The 27,841-nt window shown below is 42.3% G+C and overlaps 1 protein-coding gene across 1 annotated transcript; it reads left to right on the top strand.

Moving 5' to 3' along the window:
* The first annotated feature begins 602 nt into the window (after nucleotides 1-602).
* On the top strand, nucleotides 603-27,502 carry LOC105417132 (uncharacterized). The gene is made up of 43 exons (XM_011608912.2): nucleotides 603-749; nucleotides 5,829-5,897; nucleotides 6,638-6,662; nucleotides 6,791-6,808; nucleotides 7,745-7,798; nucleotides 7,899-8,035; nucleotides 8,119-8,238; nucleotides 8,835-8,892; nucleotides 8,965-9,012; nucleotides 9,099-9,167; nucleotides 9,399-9,538; nucleotides 9,948-10,079; nucleotides 10,157-10,214; nucleotides 10,301-10,381; nucleotides 10,536-10,717; nucleotides 10,809-10,877; nucleotides 10,975-10,999; nucleotides 11,084-11,116; nucleotides 11,203-11,271; nucleotides 11,343-11,482; nucleotides 11,581-11,700; nucleotides 11,833-11,887; nucleotides 12,700-12,744; nucleotides 12,815-12,871; nucleotides 13,008-13,156; nucleotides 18,487-18,585; nucleotides 19,229-19,277; nucleotides 19,808-19,888; nucleotides 19,957-20,547; nucleotides 20,696-20,793; nucleotides 21,623-22,391; nucleotides 22,490-22,611; nucleotides 22,689-22,793; nucleotides 22,958-23,015; nucleotides 23,287-23,406; nucleotides 23,491-23,664; nucleotides 23,765-24,064; nucleotides 24,138-24,203; nucleotides 24,282-24,424; nucleotides 24,492-24,623; nucleotides 24,710-24,767; nucleotides 24,843-24,911; nucleotides 25,234-27,502. Exons 1-43 carry the CDS (start codon nucleotides 603-605, stop codon nucleotides 26,868-26,870), a joined length of 6,771 nt encoding a protein of 2,256 aa, XP_011607214.2. The 3' UTR covers nucleotides 26,871-27,502.
* The last annotated feature ends 339 nt before the right edge of the window (nucleotides 27,503-27,841 follow it).

Raw genomic sequence — 27,841 nt, forward strand, 5'->3', positions numbered from 1 at the left:
CCACACATTCTGCCTCTGTTGCCTTATGCCTGTTACCCTTTTTCACTACACCGTTAACATGGGAACTTAGTCTGGAAAGGCAAACATTGCAACCGTAAGGAACATGGAAATTTTCCTTTTACCCTTCACTACACAGGCCTGCAGAGAATAGACATGTACACAGGCTTCACTCACTACACTCTGGAACTGGTTTGAACAAAGGAAGACTGGTGCTTTTACACTTCACACACCCACACACAATGTACACGCCTTTCTGACCACCTTACGCATGGAGAGTAGCCAAAAAGCTCCAAAGTTCTTTGGAGCTGACCCTCTCCTGTATCATGCATTCAGCGAGGCAGGTCCTTTCTTTTATTGCGGCATCACATCGAACTTTTCTCTTCACTTACTGGCCTAATAAAAAGAGTCTGGTTCTTCCTTTTTACTGTGTAACACGCATGGTTTTCCCTCTTATCGACCAGAAATAGACATGCCTTTATACCTTCTGCCATTAATTAGCATGTGATCGATCTGCAATTCGCCAATCGTTAATTTTGAGGAGCAAAGAGAAGGCTGCAGGATGTTGCTGGAAGGAGCTGGGGCGGAGCTGGGGGGGCATAAACATGCACAGCTGCTGCATGTTCAGTCTGATGACAGTCAGCAAAAGGACGGCCCTGTGCCTCAGCGAGGCCCCTTCTGCAGCCCCCCCCCCCCCGCGCTCCGAGCAGCTTTCTGTCCGACCGTTGATGATGGAGAACAGTAGTTGCCTGGTGAGTCCAATTTATGTCCGCTTCTGACTTGTATTTTACTTTTTATTTATTTGTTTATCTTTTTAAACATATTAGGAAGACACTGGGGGGAACTATGGAGATATTACAGCGGAACTAGTCGGGTTATTTCGAGAATGTGGACAGCGAGTCGTCTCGTTGGTGAAATCGTGAAACAGAATCGCAGTCTTCCTGGTGTGGCTAAAAAATATCAAGATATTTTAAAAGTTAAACGATATTTAAAGATGGCTATTTAAAAGTAGTCTACGATTTAACAATACGATACCTTTTTTATTTTAATTTTTTATTTTTAAACGCCGAGGGACCCATACATTTTATAATGTTGCTCGGGTTTCTTCAACTTTTCTCATTTGTTTCCGTGTGCGCCCCCCTGTGGTGCAAGTATGGAATAATACTAATACTAATACTGATCTGGTCGGCCAATTCACTGGAAAAGCATCCAAACTTGTTTTCTGAAAACGCACGAGGTTTAAGATGTGAAGGGCGTGGAGGCATGGAGAACACTTCCATGTTCTCAGGTTTATCTTCTTTCTTTGCTGTTTTTCTGTTGGTGCCTCTTTATTTCATCTTTTGCCAACTGTTGGTTGAAAGAGCATTTTAATGGAGTCTGAGTGTCCGGTTTATCTGTTGATGCTATATTGAGCATTACACAGCTTCTGAATTTCCACATTCTAAAGGGGTAAAATGTTCATTTTATTTTTTTAAATTTAAAAAATGAAGACGGCTCTCGCTGTCCTCCTCACCTTTTATTAAAAACCTGACCTTCAGACACCATCAAAACAGCCGCTCTGGTGCTTGTTTTTGAATGATAACATTGTGGTTCGCTTACAAAGGTTCATACAAGTAATTTTATTTTCTTAACTGCTATTTTCCCTCCCGGGGTCAGGAGGAGGCTCCTGGCTGCATACAAGTGAAGGCAGGGTACAACCATCGGCTCTTTAAGAGCGTCTGGGGGTTCAGAACCTTGCTCAAGGGTACCCTGGCAGTGCTCTGAAGGTGTCCTGGCACCCCCTTCCCCTACTGCCAGCAGCATTTCAATTCAATTTCCTCACGGGAAAATAAAGTACATCTTAATCTTAATTATGCCTCCTTTTCAGAATATAACACAGAAACATTCTTGGATAAAATGGCTACAAAGCGTGCACACAAACAACTTAAACCATAAAGAGGAACCAAAAAATGGCAGCAAAAAACAAATTGAAATGATGGATGGATTGATTTTGGTGCAGAACCAACTGTCCACTGGCTTTGGGAGCTGGTAACCATTTTGAGAACTGATGGTTTGGTTAGATAGTTGCTGGCTGAGAAGTTCCTTATGATGGTTGCCATGGATACACTGGTGGGTGAGGAGAGCTGTTGAGAAGGGTCTGAACGTTGGTTTTAGTAGAAAAATACAGGCACATCTAGGGGCACCATGTGTGTTCAGCCTAACAGAAGGTCAGGAGATCATATTGTATCAAGGAAAATGTCATTCTTATAAAATGATCTATGAAGACGCATTGTCATAGATACATTTTTCTCCTTGTAAATGGATATTTTACCGTCATGCTCCCTGCCAGGGGAGCTCAGAATATAGAATCACACTGGTCCACTATGCCAGGAGAAGCATGATGAACTTGTTGGAAGCGTCCTTGAGCCAGAACCAGGACACGCTGACGGGATCACATTTGCCATCTCGATCTGGAACTGCTTCTCCCCCCAGAGGAGGATGAGCTGATGGGAGCTTCGCTTCTGATGCTGTTGCTGCCATACCAGCCCAGACCTGGAGAAGTGGAGAAAGACAGACGGATGGATTATTTTATTCTCGCTGTCGTCGTGTTAATTTTCATGGGTTTTCAGAAAGCTGATAAAGTATGGAGGAAATGGAAATTGGATGAATTTGACCTAAACTGCTGACGGCGCCTTACGCCTTCATCATCATGATGACGTAAACGCTTGCCATGACACTGAGGGGAGGGGGGGGGGGGAAGGAAAAAAGGGCTCAGGCTCATCCTGTTTCCATCATGCTTCAAGATGTCTCCACATCTTGATTAGAGTCCACCAGGTTTTGGAAAGGCATGCCCTGGTCCCATTTGTCGGTAGTAATCTAGTAAAAATGACTTTAATCTCTTTTGGATTAAGGCTGTAATGTGAGAAAAGTGGAGCACTGTAAAAACCTTGTGGACGCACTGCTTTACAGACTGACAGAACACCTCAAAAGAGGAAGTTCTGATGTTTTTCCCAACTCAAGGTCATTAGAAATGCGTACACTGTTGCAAAAACAACCATCTGGTGTTCATAATGACCTTGGAAGTGGGACAAAACTGTCCCTCCGGGTTTTAGGAACAGGCTGAGTCCTCATGCACAAAAGCTGTGATCTAACCCATAATCTCCACCCAGAATTCATCTTCTGTCTCCTGGGGGAAGACTGTGGGTCCCTAAATGTGTTGTGGCATCTGAAGAATGTGTATCGATCCCAAGCAGGCCCTGTTCCCTAACTTCTGAAGACCTTAACTTCTTTTTCAGCCATCCTGGCACATCTCAATCATGTTCCACATGAGTCCTGTCACCAGTGCTCTCATGTGCTTGTGATGGAACGCCTTGTTATTCCCCAGGGGGGAATTGCTGTGAAGGAGTTCAGGGGCCCATAGGCTCCTGGGTTCTTGCTTTATGAATTGGACTCTATACCATGTGGTTGGTTATATTGTGTCATGAGATCATCAGAAAGGAATGTGTTTACTTGACTGTATAAGAAGGTGCTACCGAAGTAAGCACTTCGGCGATCTTCACCATCGGGATCACGAAACCTCCCTCGGACAAGCTGCAGCGTCCGACTGATACCTGACTGTTCTCTCCAATAAACATCTCTTATAACCAAGTCGGTGTCTACGAAGATTCCTTCCTCATCAGCACATCTCAGCCACCACCAGAAGAAATTTACCATGTTGCTGCCAAAATGGAATAAATCGATGTGAGTGTGGGGCCTCCAGGGATTGGACTTGTTTGTTCAGCACAGCCTCCACATGCTCTTTTCTTTTTTTTTTTTTTTTTTTTTTTTTTCTTTCTTTCTTGGAACTGAGGAATTTGGAGGCCAGGTCAACGTTGTTGTGCTTCCCAAGATTGAATGTCAAAGTTTTTTTATCTATGGGAAAGAATAAGTTCTTAAACCTGGAGGTCCTGCCCTTACTGAAATAAGGGAGGGGGCGCTTGAGAAATGAGGCAGTTCTTCTCGTTTATGTGGTGTTGGAGGCTCTATAGTGAGGGAAACAATCTTCTCAGCAGTCTGCACTGCTTCGACCTTCACGTGAATGAAAGGCACGTGCAAAAACTGGTCAAATATGTGACCAGTTAAGATTAGATTAGATTAGATTCAACTTTATTGTCATTACACATGTCACAAGTACAAGGCACGAAATGTAGTTTGCATCCAACCAGAAGTGCTTAAGTAGCGAATAAAACGTTAAGCAAGTGGAAGATGAAATTATCTCTCCAATTTTGTAGTTTTGGAGTGAAAAGGTGACAAGATGGGAGAGTTGAGCTCTCTGTTAAGGAACTTAGTTAGCATGTTGGGGTTATGGGTTGTATGCAGTCATCATCGGGAAAGGTCAGGTGATGTAACTTTCAAAGCTTTATATACAACCATGCTCATCTAATCGGGTCCCAACCAACAGCAGCCCTGGGCTCCCCCCAAGCCATCGCTCTCTGAGAAGGAAACTGACCCTCAAAGATGGTATCACAGTTCAGAATAGAGCTGATAAAATCAACAGGAACAGTGGAGGTGAAGGTGCCGTCAGCATGACAGGATTGTTGGAAAAGCACTAATCCGTCCCCGTATGTGGCCTCCAGAAAGGGATCATGAGAAGAAACCTCCAGTGTTGAGGGTTTGTGAGGGAGACTTTTGAGTCCCATGGACCGATGAGGTTGAAATGGAACCCTTTGGCTGCAGCCAGCAAAGGTTTGATTGGACAGCAAAAGGTTCAGAATGATGTGTTGCAGCCAGTGGAAAGAGAAGAATGGATTAAATGAAATTCAGCCAAATTCTGGAAGCAAATGTAGAGCTATAAAAGGTTGGGAAGAGGATCATTTCCACATATGAATGGACCTTTAACACACCTTAAAATCCATGATGGACTAGGTCCAGTGCAGGCTGAAGGCCTTTAGGCTCCTGACCCAAACATTGGAAATCTGTGGCTTGATCTAAAAAAGGGCACACAAGATGGCCCAGGAACCTCACAGAAAATGTTCTTAAGGAAGAATGTATGGGGGGAAAAATAAAATCATCACTGTAGTATCTGAAGCCTGTGCTCTGAGGTCTCCCTCCTACTTCCATTTTTGGTACTAACTGAACTCTATGCCATTGGGTTTGATATACTGTGTTATGAGGTCATCAGAGAAGAATGTGTTTACTTGACTGTATAAGAAGGGGCTACCGAAGTAAGCACTTCCTAGATCTTCATTTGGACCATGAAACCTCCCTCGGGCAAAATGCAGAGTCCGATAAATACCTGACTGTTCTCTCCAATAAACATCTCTTATAAACAAGTCGGTGTCTACGAAGATTCCTTCCTCATCAGCACCTCTTGACCACCACCAGAAGAAATATACCATACTACAAAATGCATTTACAGGCTGTGGCATCTGCCAGAGGGCTGCCCAGAACCTTGCTGCAGGCCGCCTTTTACAAATAACACAAGTAAAAGGAAAAATAGGAAGGTAATATGACACCTTGCCCTTCCTGTTGGTGCTTCCTAACCATCCATGGAGGGAAGAGAGGTCGAGCCATAGTTGGAATGTGGAGACATTTGAAGTCGTAATAGCTGCCCTGCACACTCCTCACGTGGAGGCTAAATAACGTCGTCGTGGTTATTTCAGCCCTGGAGCCACTAATGTGGAATAAATTGAATCCTTTCTGATTTTCTTCCTGCTGAGCTCCCACAGCACCTGAGTCAAACTTCTGGTGACATCAAGGCTTCCCATACTACTTTCTTCCTGAATACAGTATGGGTGGAACATGATCTAATCATTTATTATTTCAGTTTTGCTCATACCTTTTTTTTTTTTTTTTTTTTTGTCTTGTTTTAGATCTGCAACAAAAAGTTTCCCCGTATCTATAATATCAAGCAGCATTTGCTCTCAAGAAAACATCATGTGGTGGGTATTTTGATCGTGTCCTGTCATCTCTGTGTATTAAATGTACAGTACAGCTGTTGTTTACTTCCAGACACCTGGATTATGTGATTTGAGATACACCATAGCTTCATTATTATGCTTCTATATTAATTATTGGGGGTAAAGCGGATGTTAAGTGATTCCCTGGAGCGTTCTGTGTATGAATGGACCAGGCTGAACCTGTCGCTGAAGAGGTCACAGAAGGCCATAAGATATAAGCACAAGTAAAATGTTAATCCCGTAAGGGGAGTGTCGGCATTAATGTAGAATAAAAGAGGAGGTATTAGACTGCTGAATGGGAGCACTGGGCCAGGCACTGGAACCAGTGAAGCCAGAAAGAAAAACAGGCCCGAATGGGGGACATTGTCGGGGATAGATTATCACGTGTGTGTGTGTGTATATAAAACATATACACAACTAAGAAATTAAGAGTGCACATAAACGTCAATGAGGTCATACTGGGCGTGTGGCCAGAGACCGAGCAGAGCTGGGTTAGTATAGTAGGACTAGTGGGACGTGTGGACAAATATGAAGCTTCGTCAGTGTGTTACCAGGGATGCATTAGGCAGAATAGAGGCTGTGCTGCACAGCAGGACATCACAATATGGGATGCTTTGGTAAAAGATGAGTTCTTTAAAGTTAGGACTGTCCATACATGCTGTCGGACTGTGACCTTTCACCAGTCAACATTTCCTTCTCCATATCTTTTTTTTTACATACAGAGAAAGGAAGAAATATTTCAGAAGGGTAACAAATTTTTCCATACTATTTCATTTTATTATGTTTTCATTGAATTTCTTCTTCAAGAAAACATGTTAGCCAGACTTTTAATGCTGTTCATTAATGTCTGTTTTTTTTGTCCCTAAACCCTTTAGAGATTTTAAAGCCTCCTGGTAAGCATATTTATCCTTATTGTTATTATTTATGAACAAAAATCATGTTTGCAGTGACCAGAGAGAGGAGAATAAACATGATAATGGTTCTCTCAACCACATCACAGGTCCTCCCCCAACTTGCACAACTACTTCCATCTGCTGCTATAGTTTCTCCCAATAGCCATCTGCATTTTTAGGACTTTTTGCACATTTTATCTTGCAGCTTTCTGCTGAAAAATATTCTCTCGTCACTCAACTCAATGCAAATAATGGCAGCGTGAACATAAATGTAAACACGGACAATTTTACAAAAGTACTGAATTATTGCGTGTGCAACTGCACTTCTGGCTGTTTCTTAGAAATATCTGCAAAAGAAACAGGGTGGGTGCATGAAGGTCATGTAGTTTGACCTCTGGGGACCCCATAGATCAGAGACAGGGGTGTATGGAGACACAGATCTGGTGAAGGCTCTGAAACATTTTCACTGCGCTGAATGTTCTCAAGAGCACAGTTATAAGAGATCCACTGGGGGAGAGATCCACTGGGGCAGAAATGACTGACTGAGAGCAATCAAGAACTTTGTGGCAGCAATTCCAAGAGTCCTTTCTGGAGAACACCAGGTGCTGCAGCTGCGGGAGGCAGGTCGAAAAGCGAACCTGTTCCAGAGCGCTGAGGGTCCTTAGACTGGGCTAAACGTTCACCGTCCAACGAAACAATAAACTCAAATAGAGAATGATGAATTTAGACTCTAAATATTTGCACCAATGCAGTAATTAGTTTTTCTCCAAATAGATTTTCCACAAAACACCTTATTTGGTGTTGACTTTCTCATTCTGGGGTTTTGATCTTCTCCACAGGAGAAATCACGCTATCAATAACTGCAGCATTAAAAATATATCCTTATTTAGTGACGTCTGTGACTGCAAATTTCTTCTGTCTTCCTTTTCCTTGCAGGCTTCTTTCCCTACATTATTGTGTTCCGAGTCATCAGAGACAAACCTTTCGTAGGTCCGTAGCGCCATTCATGCACATTTGGTGCCGCTTTACTGTAAAAACATGATGGGACAACAGGAAAAATGCTTAATAACTCATTTGTGATTTCTTCCAGGTTTGTCTATGCTGACTTTTTGCGTCAGCGTAGATGGAAACGTTTCTTTTTACTTGTGTCATTGTTGTGGAGAGAAGTGTCCATCAAACAGAATTGTTACTCATGTCTTCTCTGACAGCCATTACAGCAACTACTTAGTAAGTCCTGAACGTCAATATATTTATTCCCATATCTACTTGAAAGCACATGCAACTTATAGATGTTTTTTTTTATATTTTAGAACTACACAGATCCAGATTCTTTAAATTTCGCCTGGATTCCCAGCATGACTGAACATAGAATAACTTTAGCTACAAGTGTGAGAAGGAAAGTCTTTGCCAACGGTTACGGAGAACTGCAGGTTTGTTGATCCAGCACTCAACGTTAAATAAAGAATCTATTACCTTATTTAAGGGGCCACAACAGTGTTTATGTAGCTCCTGGCACCCATCAAGAATTAGAGCACAATTTATTCCTCCCATTTAATCAAATGCTCAAACTGGTGAAAGCTCCAAGACTTGATTCATCCACTCATTCACACACTGGTGACAAAAGCCAGTTGAGAAATAAGCAAACCAGCTGGCCAGCGGCCATTTTCTCACATAAAACCGTCACATAAGTGCATTTAGATCATTAAGGTTCTTTGAAACATTATGATTTTGACATAATCCAGTGGATCCAACACTGGGGAAGAACAAAGCATGACACAGTACTGATAAACACAGTCCAGTTGACAGAGAAAACTACCTTGGATGTGATGACCTGGATGATTGAGAATCTACACAGACATCAGTACTGATAAAGTAAAATCACAAGCTCGTGTGCATGCGTTATTTTGTGATAACTACAAAACTTAAAACCCTCTTGAGACTGAAAATTAAAGAGACAAGCCGTGTTGTGATTTTCTTAATATTCCACACATGGGCTCTTAAATTGACTGAATTTTCTCCTTGTCAGATGTTGGATCTCCCTGTTGATCTGATTACAGCGCTTGAAACAAAAATGTATTCTGAAGGTGGGTGACTTGACGAGCTGTCCTTTTCTGATCACGACTGAAGACTAATTACGAAAAACCTTGTTTCTTCAGTCATGCAGCGTGTGAGTGAAAACAAGGAGCTTCTGATGCTAATGAACGGTGTGTAGAGCATCTTATCGTATACACAAAGCCAACCAGACTGTCCACTCATGTTTATTTCCCTTTATTTATTTTTTAAACTCAAGTTTCCATGTCAAAGTGCGTGACGCTACGAACATACCTACAAGACAGCCAACGGAAGCATCCCCTTCTTGGTTAGTAACTAAGGAAATCTGATATAATTGTCAAATATGAAGGGCTTCAGGTGGAGGCGTCAAATGCTCGGCCAGATGTGAGGAAAGCACAACGTTGGCGTTTCAGTCCCTCGCAGATGGCTCCATTTCTTTTGTCCTTCAGCCAGAGAATATCACTTACTTAAGTAGACAGATTTGGGACGTTTTGACCTTTTTTCACCTTGTTTCTCTGCTCTGATCATGGTGTTGTAGGCTTGCAGCACATTATTGAGTGTGTTTGCACTGGAGAGCCTTGGAAGGCTTATTACCTGTGCACACTCTGCAAGCTCTCTGTGCCCTCCCGCGCGATCATCAGACACGTCCTGAGCTTCGACCACATACACTCTTACTTTGTAAGTAACTCGTGCTTGCTGTAAACATGTGGCTCCCCGCGAATGAATGTTCTGAAGGTTCTACTCAGTCTTGATAATGCAAATTTGTTGCAATTCTTTTATGTGAAGTTGGGAGATGTGCAGTTTGCCTGGTTTTACCAAATTTCCACCATTTTTATTTTTCCTTCGACACCACTATAGCACATTTAAGAGCCACCCCGAAAGCGGCCCCCATGGAGATTATCTTACCTTTAAGCTATAAAATGATAGATGATTTACTCATTAAATGTGTTGGAAGTCATATGGAAGATATTTGCTGTTGATATAAACTAAACTAAAATCCAAGGTTTTATTTGAGGACCTAACACAAATAAGAAGAGAATAATGAATCCTCAGGGACTAAATTGGGCATCACTATAAATGTGTGCAGAATGTGTGGCATCCTTCCACTTTGCTGCCAAAGCAATGCTACCAGGAATACTCAAAGACATTTTCTTCACGGATGCTCAACTATGCAAAGCAGACACTGGAAATACACAGCACCCTAAATGCTGACATGAAGGTACCACCAGCACTTAACACAGCGCTTCCTGCACGCTTTTGTCGGTATAAAGCTAAAATCTCGTCTTCCTCTTGCAGCAAGTGATCATGGAGCCGGACGTCTTTGCATCAGTGAATTTTGCCTCTTATCTAGAAGGTTGGATATCATCTTTCGTGCCCACGTATGTCTAGAAGTCCCTTCAATTCTGAGCGTTTCTTCACTCTGTCCACGGTGATTTGTAGCTTTGACGAGAGTGGACTCCATCAGATGTGAAGACAAGATGAGCAGTTTGATTACTGTGGTCAAACCAGGGAAAAGGCTGGGTGTGTATCATTTCACTGGAAAGCTTCCTGGTTCGGTGTTAACCTGCACATACAGTTTCTCTTTAGATGCGTATCAGATATTTGTTGTATCTGCCTACTGTTATTGCGCTATTGAAGTAATTTATTGTTTTTGATCCTTTAAAAAAAAAAAAAGAGTATCAGGAGACGTCAGCAGCCCCGGAAACATCTGCAGCATCCGTAGGTTCCGCAACACCTGCCGCGCCTCTAAAGCCTGCTGTGTGTCCCGCACATGGGGATCCAGCAGCTTCTGAAGCGCTTAAAGTGCCCGCTGCAGCGGACGCAGAACCGGCTCTACCCCACAACATCCGCTGCCAGGTAGGACGTTGGAAGCATCGCAGCTAGAAGTGAACGTTTGGGAGAGCTGAGCGGCTTGTTTTATTGTCTCCTTTGCGTGTTTTTGGGGCAGAACTGCAGTATGATCTTCAACACTCTGCAGCAATACTACAAGCACCTGGCAACCTTCCAGCATCACAAGGTGTGTTTTTTTGACCTTAAAAGTCCATTTTTTTCCTTGATTTGCTTCCTTCTGTTCACCTAGCATGGATAAAGACTGTTCCTATTTTCATTTGCAGATGTTGGAGAAATGTTTCCAAAAAGGTAGTTTTTAAAACAAAGGACAAAAAAAATGAAATATTTATTGTGAAAATCACGGTATTCAAGTCAGATTTGTCTTTATTACAGTTCAAAATGCTGAAAATGGTCCTAAACAAAAAGGTATAGCTGTCTGAACCATGCATTACATTCAAAAATCGGCATATACCAGGGATATTTATAATTATTTCTGCTTCTTTAAACAATAGACTGGACAGACAGAATTGGTTTATTTCCTTCCCTCAAAGCGGGTTTGAGGACACAGTGGCCACTTGTGGGTGAGTTCACTACCCTTTTTAGCAGTGAACCTTTAAAAAAGGTTGTAATATCTTTATACTCGTTTCTCCAGGTGTTCCTCTGATTGTAATATGCATCAGCACTGAGGCGGAGGTGGAACCTCTTTATCTGTGCTTTGCCTGCAAGGACTGTTTCAGTGAGAACCTTCTCACGCAGCACTTCAACTCTACAAAGCATCTCATACACGTTCTGGTGAGCTCTAATGCTGGGGTTCAGAAGCTCAGGCCTTGAGGGCCGCAAATCCAATGACACTCTTGGGTTATAATGACCGTCTTTCACCCTAAAAACAGCTATACCAGAACCCGTGGCGACTTCCTTTTGCCTGGGAGAATGAGTTGGATGTGACGCACTTGAGGTTAATGGCAACGAAAGAGGAGAAATTAAGAAAGCCAGAACTGATGCTTGTGAAGGTAAAAGCTCAATTCACTATTTCTCTATTAAGACAAGTGGCAACACCCCAGCCGTCGTGGACACTGTGGAAATGCTTTAGTCTATAAAGATTTTATGGTAAGACACTTATTCCCTGTATGTTCCTTTCACAGATACTTGATGTCCCATATTGGATGTTTCTCAAGTTCCGCTGCAACTACGAGAACGGTAGGAACCGCTCGGAGATCATTGAGGAGCAGGCTGCTAATTTCGAGGCCCGTAGAGCAATGTCTAATCCATTCACTGTTATTATAATATATTATTAAGTGGATAAAAGATGGATTGATGCACTTTATTAATCCCAAACTGGGAAATTAAATGCAGCAGCATTGAACGTAACACTAAAATATCAATATAACAGCAGAAAAATATTCCTGTTTACAATATAAAATATAGGCCAAGAAAAACAATATAAAAAATATCTATACAAACAATTAGGTAACTAAATAACTAGTAATAATAACCTATAGTGTAAATGAACTGCCAGTGGGCTTTTATTTGCTTTATAAACCTCTCGGTATGAATGTCTCATCACAATTGATGCTGGCCCTGCATGCATGAACTGTTGCTGTGCTGGTGCCACTTCTCCTGATCAGTAAACTCCTCTGAGTCTCCACAGCGTGCAGAATTTCCACAACAAATAGCCATTGTCTTCTGTATTTACGTGGTCTGACAATGGCCTTTCGTCCATCGGTTCATAATTTGTAAAAACACACCACCACAGCAAACCTCTTGAGTGATTTCCTCAACACAAGCCAATGCAAGTCATAATGTTCAATAGCCAACTAAGTGGGCTGTTTTTAACAGTCCTGTTTTCATTTTATATTTAAATATTTAATGGTATGCCATGTAGTGCTAAAACCAATATCTATATATCTTTATATATCTTTATATATCTCTATCTATCTATATCTCTCTGTATTAAGCCTGGTATTTAAAAATGATATATGGTCTAAAATCTGGATTTGTCCTGTTTGCAGAAATGAGGGTCCTGCAACTGTCTCACTCTCTTTTAATGCACTCAGGTTAGTGACGATATTTCTCAAAACTGCTTTATTAACACCTTCGTCTGAGGTCCTTATCATCTCTGTGCAGTTCCATCTTGTAAAACATACAGAAAACTCAACAATTCCAACAGATTCCCTTTGCTCGGTGAGTGTGACTGGAAGGACCTGTGGTCATTTTTCATCACTTATATAAAACTGAGGAATGTTCAAAACGAGCTCTTAGGACGACGAAGAGATCAGTTACAGTGTTGGGCTAAACTCTTTTTGCTTATTCGTTGTAGGGCAAGAGTTCCTGGTCATGCACAACGTGTCAGGTCCATATTCTGAGGACCTGGATGTGGCATTTTTGTGTTTGCTCTGTAAGAGGACTTTATCCAATGAAGAGTCCTACGCTCATGTGTTCAGCAGAGAACACGTTAGATCCTTTCTAGTGAGTATTTTCATTTGCTTTTGTAGTGAAGAAGGGTAACGGGCATAAGGCGTCAAAGGCAAATATGTGTGTTTTAATAGTTAACCTTTGATTTAATAATTAAACCTTTGTAGTCAATGATTATGCAGACTAAGTGCTGAGAGTTACGCATAGAACCACGAGAAATTAAGAGAGTCAATATAATCAATGTGCAATCAATGTTTGCTGTTCCTGTTCTATATATTTGATGTCCCTGTTCTATATGTATCACTGTTTGATCACCTGCTAATGAGATGAAAAGTCCGGGAGAGTTACCAGGGGGTTAATGGAAAGTCCGGGAGTTACCAAGGCGTGGTAACAAGAGATGGGAGGTTGGCTGTTTGAACAAGAGATGTCTGTTTTAAAAAAACAAAACAATGTAAGGTACACCTGACTTCTGATAAGTATGATAAATGGTACATAATGGTGGAAAATGAGAAAGAATGGCTAACTAGAAGGAGGAGCCCAGGGCGGAGTAACCCCAGGCTCCGAATAGTATAAAAGATGGGAAATTCTCATTAGTTTCCAGACTTAGCCCGGGCTACTTCTCATGTATGGTGAATTGTGAATCCTGACTCATCATTTGACCTTGTTGTGGTATCTCCGCACTTCAAATCATTGGCACTGGCATAGGTATAAAGAGTTAATGTGAATGTAAGTTTAAGTGTTTTAGCGTAGAAGAAATTCCACGACAGTTTTTTCAGCATTTTCCAGCAGTCAGTGATTGCAATATTCTCACTGTTGTAAGTGGTTTGCAACTTTTTGGGAAATAATTGTCCAAGGCTTCCTCTTCAGACATTTTTATTTTGGACCCCATTACAGGTGAACACAGGTCAAATGATCTCAGTCTGGAACTGGCTTGAATACAGAAAAACAAGTGCTAATTTTCTGCCAAATAAACATGCTCAGCAATTCAAAGTCCAAATTATTGTTGAGTTTTATTCAGTCTTTGTGCAGTCAGAACGTACTTACAGCCTGTTACAGTGTAACACCTGCACCCAGGAGGCTGAGCAAGATGAGCAACATTTATAGTAATAACATCTTTGTTGGTCGGTGGAAACTTACTGGCAGCCTACAAGAGAGTTAAATCCTGCTGGGAAACTTCAGGCCATCAAGGTCGCACTAAGATAAGAATAGACATGATTAAACTCGGGTGGTGGTAGCTCAGTCTGTGGAGGATTGTGCTGAGAAGCGGAGGGTTCTTGGTTCAAGCCCCAGTGTTGCCATGGAAGGTGGTCTGGTAGTAGGGAAAGGTGCCAGAACATTTACAGAATACTGCTGAGGTACCCTTGAGCACGGCAACGAAGCCACAAATGCTCACATCGTTCCGTGCGATGACCTTGTAGTTTCTGGAGCCTGTGTATCTATTCTATGTAGGCCTTGAACTCTGTAAAAACTTGTTTTTCAGCCTTCACTTTGTTTTTAACCCTTTCCCTATAACGTTCATGCCGACTGAACGTCATCCCGTGAAGGTAGAATTGATTATTATGGGACTTATGTAGCCATGAATTTAACGGTTTTACCCGCCCCGCGAAGACGGTTGGGGTGTTTAGTAATATTTAATTTTATCCGCAAATGAATGAAGTTAACGTGAAAATATTCCCTTAAAGATACTTTTGAAAGAGTTCATTCCCTATGTGTGTATTAATAGTGTTAGCTAATGTTGACAAAGTATGTAGACCAAGTATGTGCTTAAGCTTGAAAATGGTATGATGAACACACCTATCAGTCAGAAAGCACCTCTTACAAGGTGAACGACAGGAGGTTTTTGTCCTAGATTATCTGCCCAGCAACCGTCGCCCGTGAAAGGTCAGCTGTGAGAAACAATTCCATATTAGGTCGAAAGCCCCGACTGTGAGGGCGACAACACACGCACGCTCACTGCACATACTTTGTCTACATACTTTGTCTACATTTACCCCCATTGGCCTCTGAAAGAGGACATGTTACATAAAAGATTGACACACATCATCCTCATCAGCTTTGGCGCTGTGGCCAACAAGGGGGTTCAGAGATGAGATGAAAGGAATACATGGCACACAACAGCATCCACATGTGATTGGAATGGCCATAAAAAGCTACTGAAGATAACAAAATTGACATAATTCCCTTCCATTTACCAAACGTTCTAGTCATCCATTCACTGTAGTGAAGAAGGGTAACGGGCATAAGGCGTGACCTTCGTAGTTAATGATTATGCAGATAAAACGTACTAGCAATGTATACGAGTCATTGTCACTGTTTGAGCACCTGCTGTATGTATACGTGTCACTATTTGAATGTCTGCTATGAGATGGAAAGTTGTGTCACTATTTGAATGTCTGCTATGAGATGGAAAGTCTGGGAAAGTTATCAGAGGGTTAATGGAAAGTACCAGAGTAACCAAGGTATGGTAACAGGAGATGGGAGGTTGTCTGTTTGAACAAGGAGGTGTCTATTTTAAAAAAAACCATGTAAGGTACATCTGACTTCTGATAGGTATGGAAAATGGTACTTAACGGTGGAAAATGAGTAAAAATAGCTAACCAAAAGGAGGAGCCCGGGGCGGGGTAACCCCAGGCTCCGAATAGTATAAAAGATGGGCAATTCTTGTCAGTGTTCAGACTTAGCCCGGGCTACTTCTCATGCGTGGTGGATTGTGAATCGACAATAAACCATCGTTTGGATCGTGAACCAGCTGACCCTGACTCATCATTCGACTTTGTTGTGGTATCTCTGCACTTCAATTCATTGGCACTGGCATAGGTACATTGATTTAATGAAAACATAAGTTTGAGTGTTTTAGCGTAGGGGAAAATCCACGACATCACCCGAGGGCCGTTCCTTCAACTCCTCCGACAGGGTGTGCAAACCTTCTAATGCTCGCGTGACTCAGCCACCTGTGTTATTAGGAATGAAAGTACATCCTGTAGTGAAGAAGGGTAATGGGCATAAGGCGTCAGAGGCAAAATGTGTGGATGTAATATTTAAAAAAAAAACGTACTAGCCATTGTCACTGTTTGAGCACCTGCTATATGTATACGTGTCACTACTTGAATGTATGCTTTGAGATGGAAAGTCCGGGGAAGTTATTAGAGGGTTAATGGAAAGTATGGGAGTAGCCAAGGCATGGTCTGTTGAGTTTGTTTAAAAAAAAACCATGTAAGGTACACCTGACTTCTGATAAGTAGGGAAAAAGGTACTTAACGGTGGAAAATGAGTAAAAATAGCTAACCAGAAGGAGGAGCCCGGGGCGGGGTAGCCCCTGGCTCCAAATAGTATAAAAGGACAATTCTTGTCAGTATTCAGACTTAGCCCGGGCTACTTCTCATGCATGGTGAATTGTGGATCGACAATAAACCATCGTTTGGATCGTGAACCAGCTGACCCTGACTCATCATTCGACTTTGTTGTGGTATCCCCGCACTTCAATTCATTGGCACTGGCATAGGTATATTGACTTAATGAAAACATAAGTTTGAGTGTTTTAGCGTAGGGGAAAATCCACCACAATCCCATGTCACAGAACATAGAACAGACTCCACCTTTTTCTGCCAACAAGTCAAGAGCCATTCGATATTGCACTGCAATGAGGGAAGTAGTGGAGAGTTGCTCCGACAATCCCTGTCGGTCCCTTTAATAGGGTACTATTAAAGTGACTGGAACCATTAATCGTACTATCGCACAACACCCCTTTCTTTTGGGTACATTTTGATCTTTATTATTCTTCTTTATCTTTATTATTTTGATCTTTATTATTCCTAGAGGGTCTTTACCTGAAATATCCACCCCCAATAGCAGGTAAAGTGTCCAATTAAGATGGGTCGGAGCTGGCCCATTGTCCCAGTGGAGGGATACGTTGACGGGTGCCATGTTGGAGTTGGAATTACATATGCTTCCACCACCCTAAGCTTTGTTGTTCATTGGTGCCCTTGAAGGAGCTTCCCGCAAGCAGGTTCCAGTATGGCCCAGTCCAATGTGTCACACTTCCCCATGTTGCACATCATTGCCCTGTACCCCCCCGTGTTTCCCCGAGTCACGCATTGTCGGTGCAGTCGTAGCAAATGTAAACATCATAACCTCTCCAGCTGTTGGGATTTGCTCCACAATCAATGACTGAGCTTATGTCAAATGTGAAAGATGTGGGCTGCCCTAATACGTATTCGAGTTCCAGTCCCTGACATGTGGGGCGGTTTAAGCCTTCCCCATCATCAAGAGAATGCTTCTTTTGGGTGGGTGTGAGGCACCGAGGCAGTCGGGGATCCACCGAAGCGGGTTCCTCATCATCTGACAATGGATCCACTCAATCCATCACGCGTAGGCCCAGTGATGTGGCCATTGTTGTGGGGAGAGGTTACTAGCACTTCACCCGTTCTGTGCAGGGGTGTCTGACGTCACAGAACCACGTTCCTCCTTGGTCTCTGAGGCACCTTCTGGTACATTAGTGCGCTGAGACAGGCGGTACCACGTTCGGCCCTTGCTTTGGAGCCGCATCGCTGTATGGTTCGGGCTGTGACTTTGAAAGGACCAGTCCACCTGGGCTCCTGCCACTTCCTTTTAAATGCCTTCAGGAGGAGGGATTCTTCACCTGTCAAATCTGGTCACTCCTGGGCCAGGTTGGTACTTTGTCGTACTGCAGCCACGAGAGCAGCCTGAAACTCTGACGTGGTGGGCTCGGGTGCATTCTTTTTAGAATAATTCTTTGCTTGTTCTAGCTGTAGGTGTGTCACCCTTAGCTGGGAAATAAAGGTCTCAAATCTCTGATTTAACTTCTAAGTTTTATTTGTCGCACCATTACACCATAGGACTTTACAACAATATACTGTATATATATTTTCATCCTAAATAACTACATTAAACATCATGGCTATGATCCATGTAAGCCTGTACTGGTAAGTTTTTGCACAGTTTAGACACGGAATCCTTATCTAGTCATCATCTAAGTGCTGACTGCTCATGCAGTGATTTTAATGACATTTTGAGCCATTGGCTGATGTATTTTTGATCCTTTTAATCTTCCATAAATTCTGGGTGGCATTTTGAGAGACAACTCACTTTTTTGGTGCGAACACACAGACCGGTACCTTCTGAACAAGTCTATTTTTGCTATTTTTTGGAGTTTACAGTAAAAATCGGGGCACCAATCTTGCCATTTTACAATATGTGTGAAACTTGACTTTTACTGTTTAGTGCACAACACAGATTTTTATTCTTCACTTGACTGTTTCCTTGACTGTTATAATTTGTCTATTTTTAGATGAATTAGATGAATAAATCATGCAATACTTCTGATACTGCTCGATAACTTTAACTTGTCTTGCGTATTTCTGTAGGAAGCCTTTCATCCTGGATCCCTGAATTCCAACACTGCTTCACAAATCTTCGACTTGGCCAGGCAAGCAGCGAGACTTCACTCCGTATCCCATATACAGGTATTATTCTTACTTTTCAGAAACTGCACCATAAATGGCATTAATAGAAATATGCCACAGTTTTGTGTTTTGAAGTCCCGTTGACATTTGTAAAAACCCGTGTCTTACCTCGGTTATGATATTAAATAAAAATATTTTAAAAGCCAGGAGAGTGTTCTGTCCAGTCAAACAGTCGGTGCAGATTTTTATCTAATTATAAAGTCTATTCCTATTTATATGTAGAAATATAGAGAGAATTCCGCCACTGTCTTTCGCAGTATTTCATGATGCTCATTATTTACACAGAACAAAAATATAAGCACAAAATATTTGGTTTTTCTCCCATTTCATGAGCTGAACTCAAAATTTTAATACTTTTTCTGTGAAAGAAAAAAAGAAAGTCCCGTTTCTCTCAAATATTGTTCACAAATCTGTGTAAATCTGTGTTCTGTCTCAATCTGTCGCATGATTGCATGCAATTGCCACGCTGACTGCAGGGATGCACACCAGAGCTGTTGTCAATTAACTCAATAATGATTTTCTCCACTAAAAGCTGTCTCCAGCAGCCTTTCAGAGAATTTGCCAGTATATCCAACCGACCTCATGACTGGTCACAGCCAAAGTCTCTTTTTTCTAACATTATCATTTGTTGTGCTTTCAAAAGGTAATACAGGGAGGAAGGCCCATTGACAGACCATACACCTACCAGCAAGGTGATTATTATTGGCAGCTCGTGGCTTAGAGGAAAGAAAATTGATTTGTAACTAGAGCCCGCTCATATCCCAGGTTGCAAATGAGCAAGACACTCATTGCTCCCTGAGCTCAGTAAATTGTGGCCTACTGCTCTGTGTGTGTTCCCTACTGGTGTGTAAAGTACGGGTTAAATGAAGAGGTCAAATCCACTATCACCAATTAGCGTGTGTGCAAATCAGTAGCTGTGGATCAATAAATGAGTATTTGGTAATTCATTTTAAGATTTTGACACAGAAGGTAAGCTCCAGCTGTAGACATGTGGCAAAGTTGTAAACTGAGATGAAACAAGAATCAATAAAACACCACAAGTGTAGATGGTGGAAATATAAGAGGTGACTTGCCAGCGAGATAAGAAATGGTTAAAACAATGAGTTTCAAGGATACTGTCAAAACAGTCATCTCCCAAATTTCCTAATGAAAATGGTACAACATTGTGGATAATCAAACACGTTGGTTATGATTTGAATTCAACTCTGCTGTTCTGTCACAGCAACATTGGTCTCGGCATCTATAAAATACAAATCGGGGAAAGGAAAACTTCATCCTCGGATTCTCCCTAAAGGAAAGCTGGGTAAGTTCTGTCTTCCTTAAAGTCTCCCTTCTTTAAAATCCATAAATAATTTCCCTCTGTATTTTCAGTCCCCAGAATAATTACTCAACAAGTGGACCGGAAACAAGGTCCGAAAGGCAGCCAGCCTGGCACTGAAACGCAAACCTCTAAGAGACCTTTGCCCAGCAGTTACCCAACTGTTGGCATGGTTACAGACCTTGGCTTGGGTGCCACCAGTACATGTGGAAATACAACAAAAAGACCTCCTGGGGGGATTCCTACATCAAGTGAAAATATGTCCGAAGAGGGAAAAGCTATAATTTCACAAAGTCACTCAGAGCAGATAAAGAAAGAATGTAGTGATGTGCTCCAAGTGATGAAAGAGGAAAAGACTGAAGAGTCTATAGAACAGGAACCAACTGAGATCACCACTGAAGGTTCCTTTACCATCAGCAGTGGCGTTAAAATCGAGGCTGAAGAAGAACAGATCGGTGCCTCCTCTGTTAAATCAGAGGAGGAAACATCTAATGAAAACATAGAAGAAATGGTCCAGACAGAGCAGCATTTCAGCGTCAAACAGGAACAATCCTGTGAAGAACCGTTTAACTTGTCAAGTATTAGAAATGCAAAGGCCAACACAGACGGCTCTGGACCAAGTCAAAAGACTGTAAATGACACAGGTGTGTGACGCCATGTTTACTGTGTGTATATTTAGTTCATGCTGTATCAGAACATGGAAACCTTAACACTGTTAGGTGTCAGATTAACTTTACAATTAATGTAACTCCGAGCTTTTAGAAAACAGAACTGATGCATCTTTCCTCACAGGCATTACTGAACCCAATGCCCTGGCCTGGCAGAATCTCGACCCTGCACTCACTCCAACCTCCTCTCAGTCTCGAGTTCAATGCAAGGACGACCAGCAGGTCACAGATTCTGTTATGTCTGTCATCTTTGCTAGTTTCTGATCTAAATGAGCATTTTGCTCTTTAATGATGCTTAAAATTTAAACACATCTCAGCTCCACAGATTCAGCTGTGACCCTAAGTCACCTCAGCTGTGTGTTGTGTTGTGTGTGTCTTTACTGTTTCTGTACAGAAACTGAATGTTGTGTTGGAACAATGTAATAATTGACAATCAGTCTACATAATTGTTAGGTTCGAACAACCTAAAACAGAGAGAAACACATGAGGCAAAGACAACAGCTTTAAGTTTTACTTGCAGCACGGAGGACGGAGAGATGTGCTCAGTTCCAGATCTCCAACACGTCCTGAGGCACATCCTCCGCCATCCTTCTTTTATTGAGATTAGGAGGTCCCTAGTTACACAGAAATCAAATGTGCCTAAAGGGAGGGGGGACACAAGATAGCAGGTCCCATACAAAGCAAAAAGTGTAGCCATAATGGTGAGATTATACGCAGGTCTTCACTGATTTGATTAGCTAAGCTCACACACAGCACAGTCTTCCATATCGGACAGATTAAAAGAACACCTCCTGCGTCATGCCCTGCAGCTCTATCTCCAGTCATTGTTACTTCCTAATGCTCCTTACAGCAGCTGCATTTCTGTCCTTGAACAGAGGGGTACGAGTTCACACATCAAGCATCACGAACATTAAGCATTAACGAATAATAAGAAACATTAAGTAATGAGAAACAATATAACAAGAATAAAGAATATAACAAGGAAAAAGCAAATAAGAGATAACTTCATTACAATGATTCTAACAATAATACAGATGTTTTCTCATTAAAGGTAGTGGATATGGAGACTGAGGACGGCACTGAAGCGCAGCGAGCCTCTGTGAATAAGTCCCCGACGGTAAAAACTGAAAGTACTTCAAGAGCGGCTGACTTTGTCAACAAGTCAAGTCAAGAATACAAAATTTCTCAGAAACTGCCTACATCGGCCGGCAACACCCTTATGCCAGTTGTTGGAAGAAAGGAATTACATTTAAAGCCTCTTGAGTCAGCTGATGCTGTCAGGGTACGTCACAACTCGACAGGAAATGGCTCGAATGCTAATCAAATGCAAGAACCAACTGCGAAACCCTTCAATGCATCGGCAAATTGTGACGTGACCACCTCTGTCGAGTCTGCTGTAGCTGGGCCCAGTTGTCGAGACACAGGATCCAGCTCTTCTAAAGAAACTGCCAAATCCCCAGCTTGCAAGTCTGGTCATCAAGCCAGCAGTTCCAACCGGAGCTCACCCATTGTCAAATCCACAGAATCTCTGCGCAAATCAGCTGCAACCATCACCAAACGACGTGCAACCAGCAGTGATTGCAGCCTGCCTTCCAAAATGAGTAAGAACTCTGACGTCAGGTCTCACACTGTGCATGTACCTCCCACCACGGTGCCGCCTGTGGAACATGGGGTCACTGAAGCCTCTTCCAATACGTTGAAGAAACCACAGTGTACACATGAAGCTCCCCACTCGACCTCACAAACATCGACTGGAGCTGACGAGAAGAGTCCAGCATGCGATTCAGTCAGCAAGCCCACTAAAAAACCACCCGCAGTTGGTAAGTGATGTCAGGAATAATTAATAGAAAACCATAAGTATGTCTTTCAGTTGGCATCTGTTCAGTTTCAATTTGAGCTCTTTGTCTTCTCTTTCTAGGTCGTAACCAGCTGATAGTTGTGTCTTGTGAATCAAAGCGGCAGGTCTACTGCAAACTGTGCTCAGTCAAGTTGACAGGAAAATGCCACCTCCAAGAAAACAGGCACAAATACAACTATGTGGTGCGTCAGGAGTCCCGTCGTAGAGAGGGGAGGCTTTAGTGCAGATTTTAACCACATGCTCCTTGTGCTCTTACTAGAAAAAGTTCTTTGGGATTACCCACAAGCTGTCTCCAGATGTTCTGGACAAGGTGGTGACCAGCTTGTCTGAGGCCGAGAAAGATTTAGAATCTCAAACCTTCCAGGTGACTATATTGACCATCCTTATTTTTTCATAATTAAGCAAATTCCCAGACCATCAGGCTGTTTTATACATTTCTAAACTATTTAACTAGTTGTTTATGCACACACAGACACACACAGTGGCAGTGAATGCATGTACATTTTTGTCTTTCTTTTGTCATATCAGACAATTAAGGTAAATATGGACACTTATAAGGAGCTGCAGGACCTTCCAGTAAACAAAGGTAAATGTAGCAAGTCACAGTCAACATTAGTCACAATACAGACCCGCTAATTCAAATCTAGTTTACAAATCCAATCCATCCTATTTATTCTTTGAATCATTCCAAACATATAATGAATCAGATTTTATTCAATGGAAGATTTTCTCTATTAGTTATTTACAGAGAAAAAGCCATGTTTTTTCTTTTGTAACAATGTTCAGCCTACATATCTATTTTGTAAACCAAATTTGAAAGTTGTAGATGCCATTAGACAACGTCTCTTGATTCTCAGCTCTAGAAAGGCTGAAGGAAATGCTCGCACAGGACGACTCGGGGGTTTTCTCCTCTGTATCTAACACTGCTGATGACTCAATCCTCAAAAGTCCAACTGGAGTTTTCAGTCCACGTGATGGTAAATTTTAAAATATCCAAGTCAAATTTCATATTTTCATTGATTCTATACAATGAAGATACATGAATTCTGTTCTTTCTTCAGAAATGGAACCCACTTTAAAACAAGACAGGAGTAAAGCTGAGGATCAGATGGAAAGAGCCACCGTGACAAAGAGGTCTGATCCTGATCCCAGTGCTGATCAGCTTCCATCATGGCCGACCTCTAGTAGAAATGATCGCATTGATCCAACTGGTGCTGAAGATGTGGTAAAAGCAGGTGAGCCTGTCAACACGCATCACCCACAATAAAAGAAGTGATAACAGGAAGTCATAGACGATCCCATATCTAACATTCCTTTCACTGACTGACGCACTAGCTCACAAAATGGATGCTTATCAAGATGGACAGTGTCGTCCTCCTGCTGCCTGCGTTGACAGAAGGCTGCGGCAGAGAAGCGAACCAGAGCTGCAGCTCAATGAAATATTGCCAGGAATCACAGACAAACCCTCCCTCAGTAAAGTGTCCAGCCCAAACCATCTCCCTGCTGCTCCAGGGATCGTAGAAGAGCAGGACCCTCAAAGAACAAGCCATACTTCCAAGCCTGTGCCAAAATCCTCAGTCCCCAACACGGGAGCGCCATTGGCTAAATCGCACTCCCTCTCAAGGATTTCCATAGGTGTGTGTTGGCATTTTCATCCCATTTCCTGATGTTTAAAGTGCTGATTTGGTATTTCATATGATGATCACAGGAGAACGGATTCATGGTTCCAGCAATTTGTCGGTATTACTGATAGTGGGCCAAAAACCAGTAGTAGGTGTGTGTGTGACATTTTTAAAATATTACTTCAAATGCTACTTTACCGAAGCTTACAGTGGTCATGTCTTGTCATCAGGTCTGTCCTCTATTTGGGAATGTCGAGGTATTGCTTCAAACCAGCTGCCTTCATTCTACTTGTGCGAGAGCTGCGAGGAGAAGCTGTCCATTGACCTGATCTGCAAACACATGAACAGCACCACGCACCACTTAGCCTATTTAGTGAGTACAGTTTTAGTAATGCATTTCAACCTTGCACAAGAAGCTTCATGACGTGCTTGTCTTTCAGATGAAGCATTACCCTCGTGACATGTTATTCTGGGGGCAGAAAGACCTGACATATATGGCAAAATTGTCTGGTTTAAAGGATGTTGTCAACTTGTTGTCAAAGCACGAGACTTATGCCAAGATGGACGCACAGGTAACATTTTACCCTCTATATCACACATTGTTCTGATGGTTTGAGGATTGTTGATGCCTTATTACTGTGTTTTGTGATCACAAAAGGTTGTGCTGTTGAGAGAAGACCTTTATAAATGTATTCAAGCTGCTCCTGTCCGTGAAGGTAGCATCACACTTAACATAAGTCATGGTCCACAGCATTATACGGCATTAAATGTATATTCTTTGTGTCATTAAGCTTTAACACTTGTCCAAAGTGTCACAAAAGGACCAAACTCTAAACTCTTGAGAGCTCTGCTTGCATATGGTAAGTATTGATTCTTATTTATAGGCAGAAGTAGACGGTGCAGTGAAGGGTGAGCCATGCTGAGGGGCTGTAAGGGGGGACTACAGTCAGTAACATGGTCACAGTTACTGAACTACATCACTAATGTTGCAACTCAGATGATTTAACCTACTTAGACCTGAATTGACCCATAGCTCTTATATATGCATATGTGTGACCAGGTTATTTTGATAAGAATAGTTCATATTCTTTATGCAGTGTTATAAATTGTTCCTTTACAGTATCACATCAAAATGTATTTTTGCCCCCCCCCCCCCCCCCCCTCTTCTGCTGGGTTTTCTAGAAGAAAGTAAGATTGCTGAAAAACATTTGATGGATGAAGGCAAACAGGGGCGGGTGCTGAATCCCGTGGATATGACCAGTGTCTCTGGAAAGATGGACTCTTTTGGAGGCGCTGACACACCTGCCACTCCACAAGGCAACGCCAAGATGTCTTTAGACCCACAATCAGAACCACAAGTGCATCAGAAGTCTCTCCCAGAGTCCCCATCTTCAACTGTTAGTTCTCCAAAAAGTGTAAACTCGGCAGTAACTCAAAAAGATGAATGTCTTCACACCAGGAAAAGGCCAGCTGATGAATCTCCGGAATCACTGCCCTCACCTCACAAAGTTAATTCACAGCTCGATCCTTCTGTCTGTCTGACCACATTACCCACCGGTTGTGCTGCAACTTCCCCCCTCTTCTTTTCTAAAGGCAAAGACGACCAACTCGGATCTCCAAAGGCAGACATGTTCGATGTTCATCAATTTACAGGTCTAATTTCTCTAATTAAAACCCTGAAGAATGCAGAGACTGCCACTGGTGAGAGTGCTTCGTCTCAAAACTGTGTGGAGAGTCGCTGTGTGCAGCAACCATCGCAACCAAAAGGACGCAGGTGGGATTTAGAGGTGCGAAAAGCTGCGGTGAATCCAAAATTACCCTCTGCTTCATCTGTGGCATCCAAGCAGGACCAGCCTGTTGGCTACGAAGCCAGGATTACAGAAGAAAGCAGCCCACTTTGTTCCGTCCGCACTAATGACACCAGTGAGAAACAACCTGAGGAAGACGTTAATGTTCAGGACACGGTCAAAAATGAGACCCAGCTGGCATCCTGTCCTGTTGTAGCGGGCACCCAAAACTCTGGTCAGACATCACAGCCACAAAATCTTGCAGAAATTGACAGCACAGTTTGTCTGACACCCATTAACTGCACTAAGGTAAATAGTGAACATCAGTTAACTCATTGTGTCTCTGCTCCAGCATCAGGACACTGTAGTCATGACAACCAAATGACGAATAGCAGAAATGAGCAGGTTTCAAGTTCTGCCGAGGCTGTCAATGCCAACACATCAAATCAGCCCCTTGTCCACAGTGCAAATTCACACAAACCTGGAAGCAACACTCCAATTTTTAATGCAGGACAGGAAGCAAACTGCTGTGTGCATCTGGGCATCCAAACAACCCCAGGAGGCCTTGGCCTGGAGGTGCAACATCAGCAAATTCAGCAGCAGCAAATTCTGCAGCTCCTGCAACAACAGCAAATTCTGCAGCAGCAGCTTCATCAATGCCAAATTCAGCAAGTGCAGCAGCAGCAGATGCAGCAATATCAGATGTATCAGCAGCAACTGTATCAATATCAAACATATCAGCAGCAGCAGCAGGAAAGTAACCAAGAGCAAGTGCAGGAGCGAACGCAGCAGCAGATGCAGCAATATCAGATGTATCAGCAGCAAATGCATCAATATCAAACATATCAGCAGCAGCAAAGTAACCAAGAGCAAGTGCAGGAGCGAACGCAGCAGCAGATGCCTCAATATCAGATGTATCAGCAGCAAATGTATCAATATCAAACGTATCAGCAGCAGCAAAGCAACCAAGAGCAAGTGCAGCAGCGGCCCTACAGTCAGCATGGCGGAGGGAGTACAATGGCGCCCTACTGAAGCAGCCTTCCTTGACCCAATATCCAGAGAATTCCACCAGCGCAGCACCGTGAGAATCTGGTCATGTAGAGCATTCCTCTGTTTTACTCCAGCCCTTCAAGCATCCCCAATATCAGAGCAGCTACCATCAGTCAAGGTATTTTCCACCTGCCTGTTAATGGTAACAACTCATTTCTGCAGCGTTTGCGTAGCTTTTAGTATAAACATGTATTTAAAGTTTGTTTGGAATAATAAGTAGCAGCCCTGCCTTTAGGTATCCTTCCTGGAGATGAATAGAGATTTCACAGCATTTTCTCCTGTCACTGATACACATTAAATGTGCGAAAAGTTCTTATGTAATTTTATTTTTATTCACTGGTTTTTGGTTAATTCACCTGACTTGTATTTGAAAATGAATTTTCCTTCAGTTGTCACTTTTAAAAAAAATCTCATTAAGAAGCCTCATTTGAGATTTTCTACATTGCTTGGATTTACCCTGTTTATAAGATGTAATATAAAAATTGTTTTAATAAAGTTGTTCTTTTTTCAGTTAATAGGTGATGGTTATTTTCTGTGATGACTAAACCTCTCTGCTGACCCAGGGTGTAACAGAAAACAAGATCAATAAAAGCATCTGTGCTAGTGGTTCCTGATAAGGTTTGTTTTTATTATCTCTTTATTTTATTATCCCTCTGCTCAAGGTTTTTAAATATGATTCTTAGTAGGTTTATTAGTTTGGAAACTGTTCTTTGAGGACTTTCTTCACTGCTTCTTTGAAAGGGTTGTTTGAAAAGGGAGTGCACACTGGGAGGGAGATGTACATTCTTGAGTCTGTAGGGGAGCTTTGGAATGTGGGAGGTGATGTTGGATTTCAGTAAGAGATCATAGTTTGGTCTCTTCTAATCTATGGAAACACTTGCTACTTGGTCTGAAGATCTTGTTTGAATTCTCAGTAAAGCTCTGGGGACACTTTCACCAGGTGAAATGTATGC

Source organism: Takifugu rubripes, chromosome 12 (assembly GCF_901000725.2).
Source record: "Takifugu rubripes chromosome 12, fTakRub1.2, whole genome shotgun sequence".
Taxonomy (NCBI): Eukaryota; Metazoa; Chordata; class Actinopteri; order Tetraodontiformes; family Tetraodontidae; genus Takifugu; species Takifugu rubripes.

Bases quoted from the DNA above. Each gene is read 5' to 3' on its own strand.
- LOC105417132 (XM_011608912.2), top strand. From the start codon at position 603: ATGCACAGCTGCTGCATGTTCAGTCTGATGACAGTCAGCAAAAGGACG. The intron at 12,745-12,814 runs GTTAGTGACGAT...ATCTCTGTGCAG, and splicing joins CTCTCTTTTAATGCACTCAG to TTCCATCTTGTAAAACATAC. The intron at 23,016-23,286 runs GTAAATGTAGCA...CTTGATTCTCAG, and splicing joins GGACCTTCCAGTAAACAAAG to CTCTAGAAAGGCTGAAGGAA.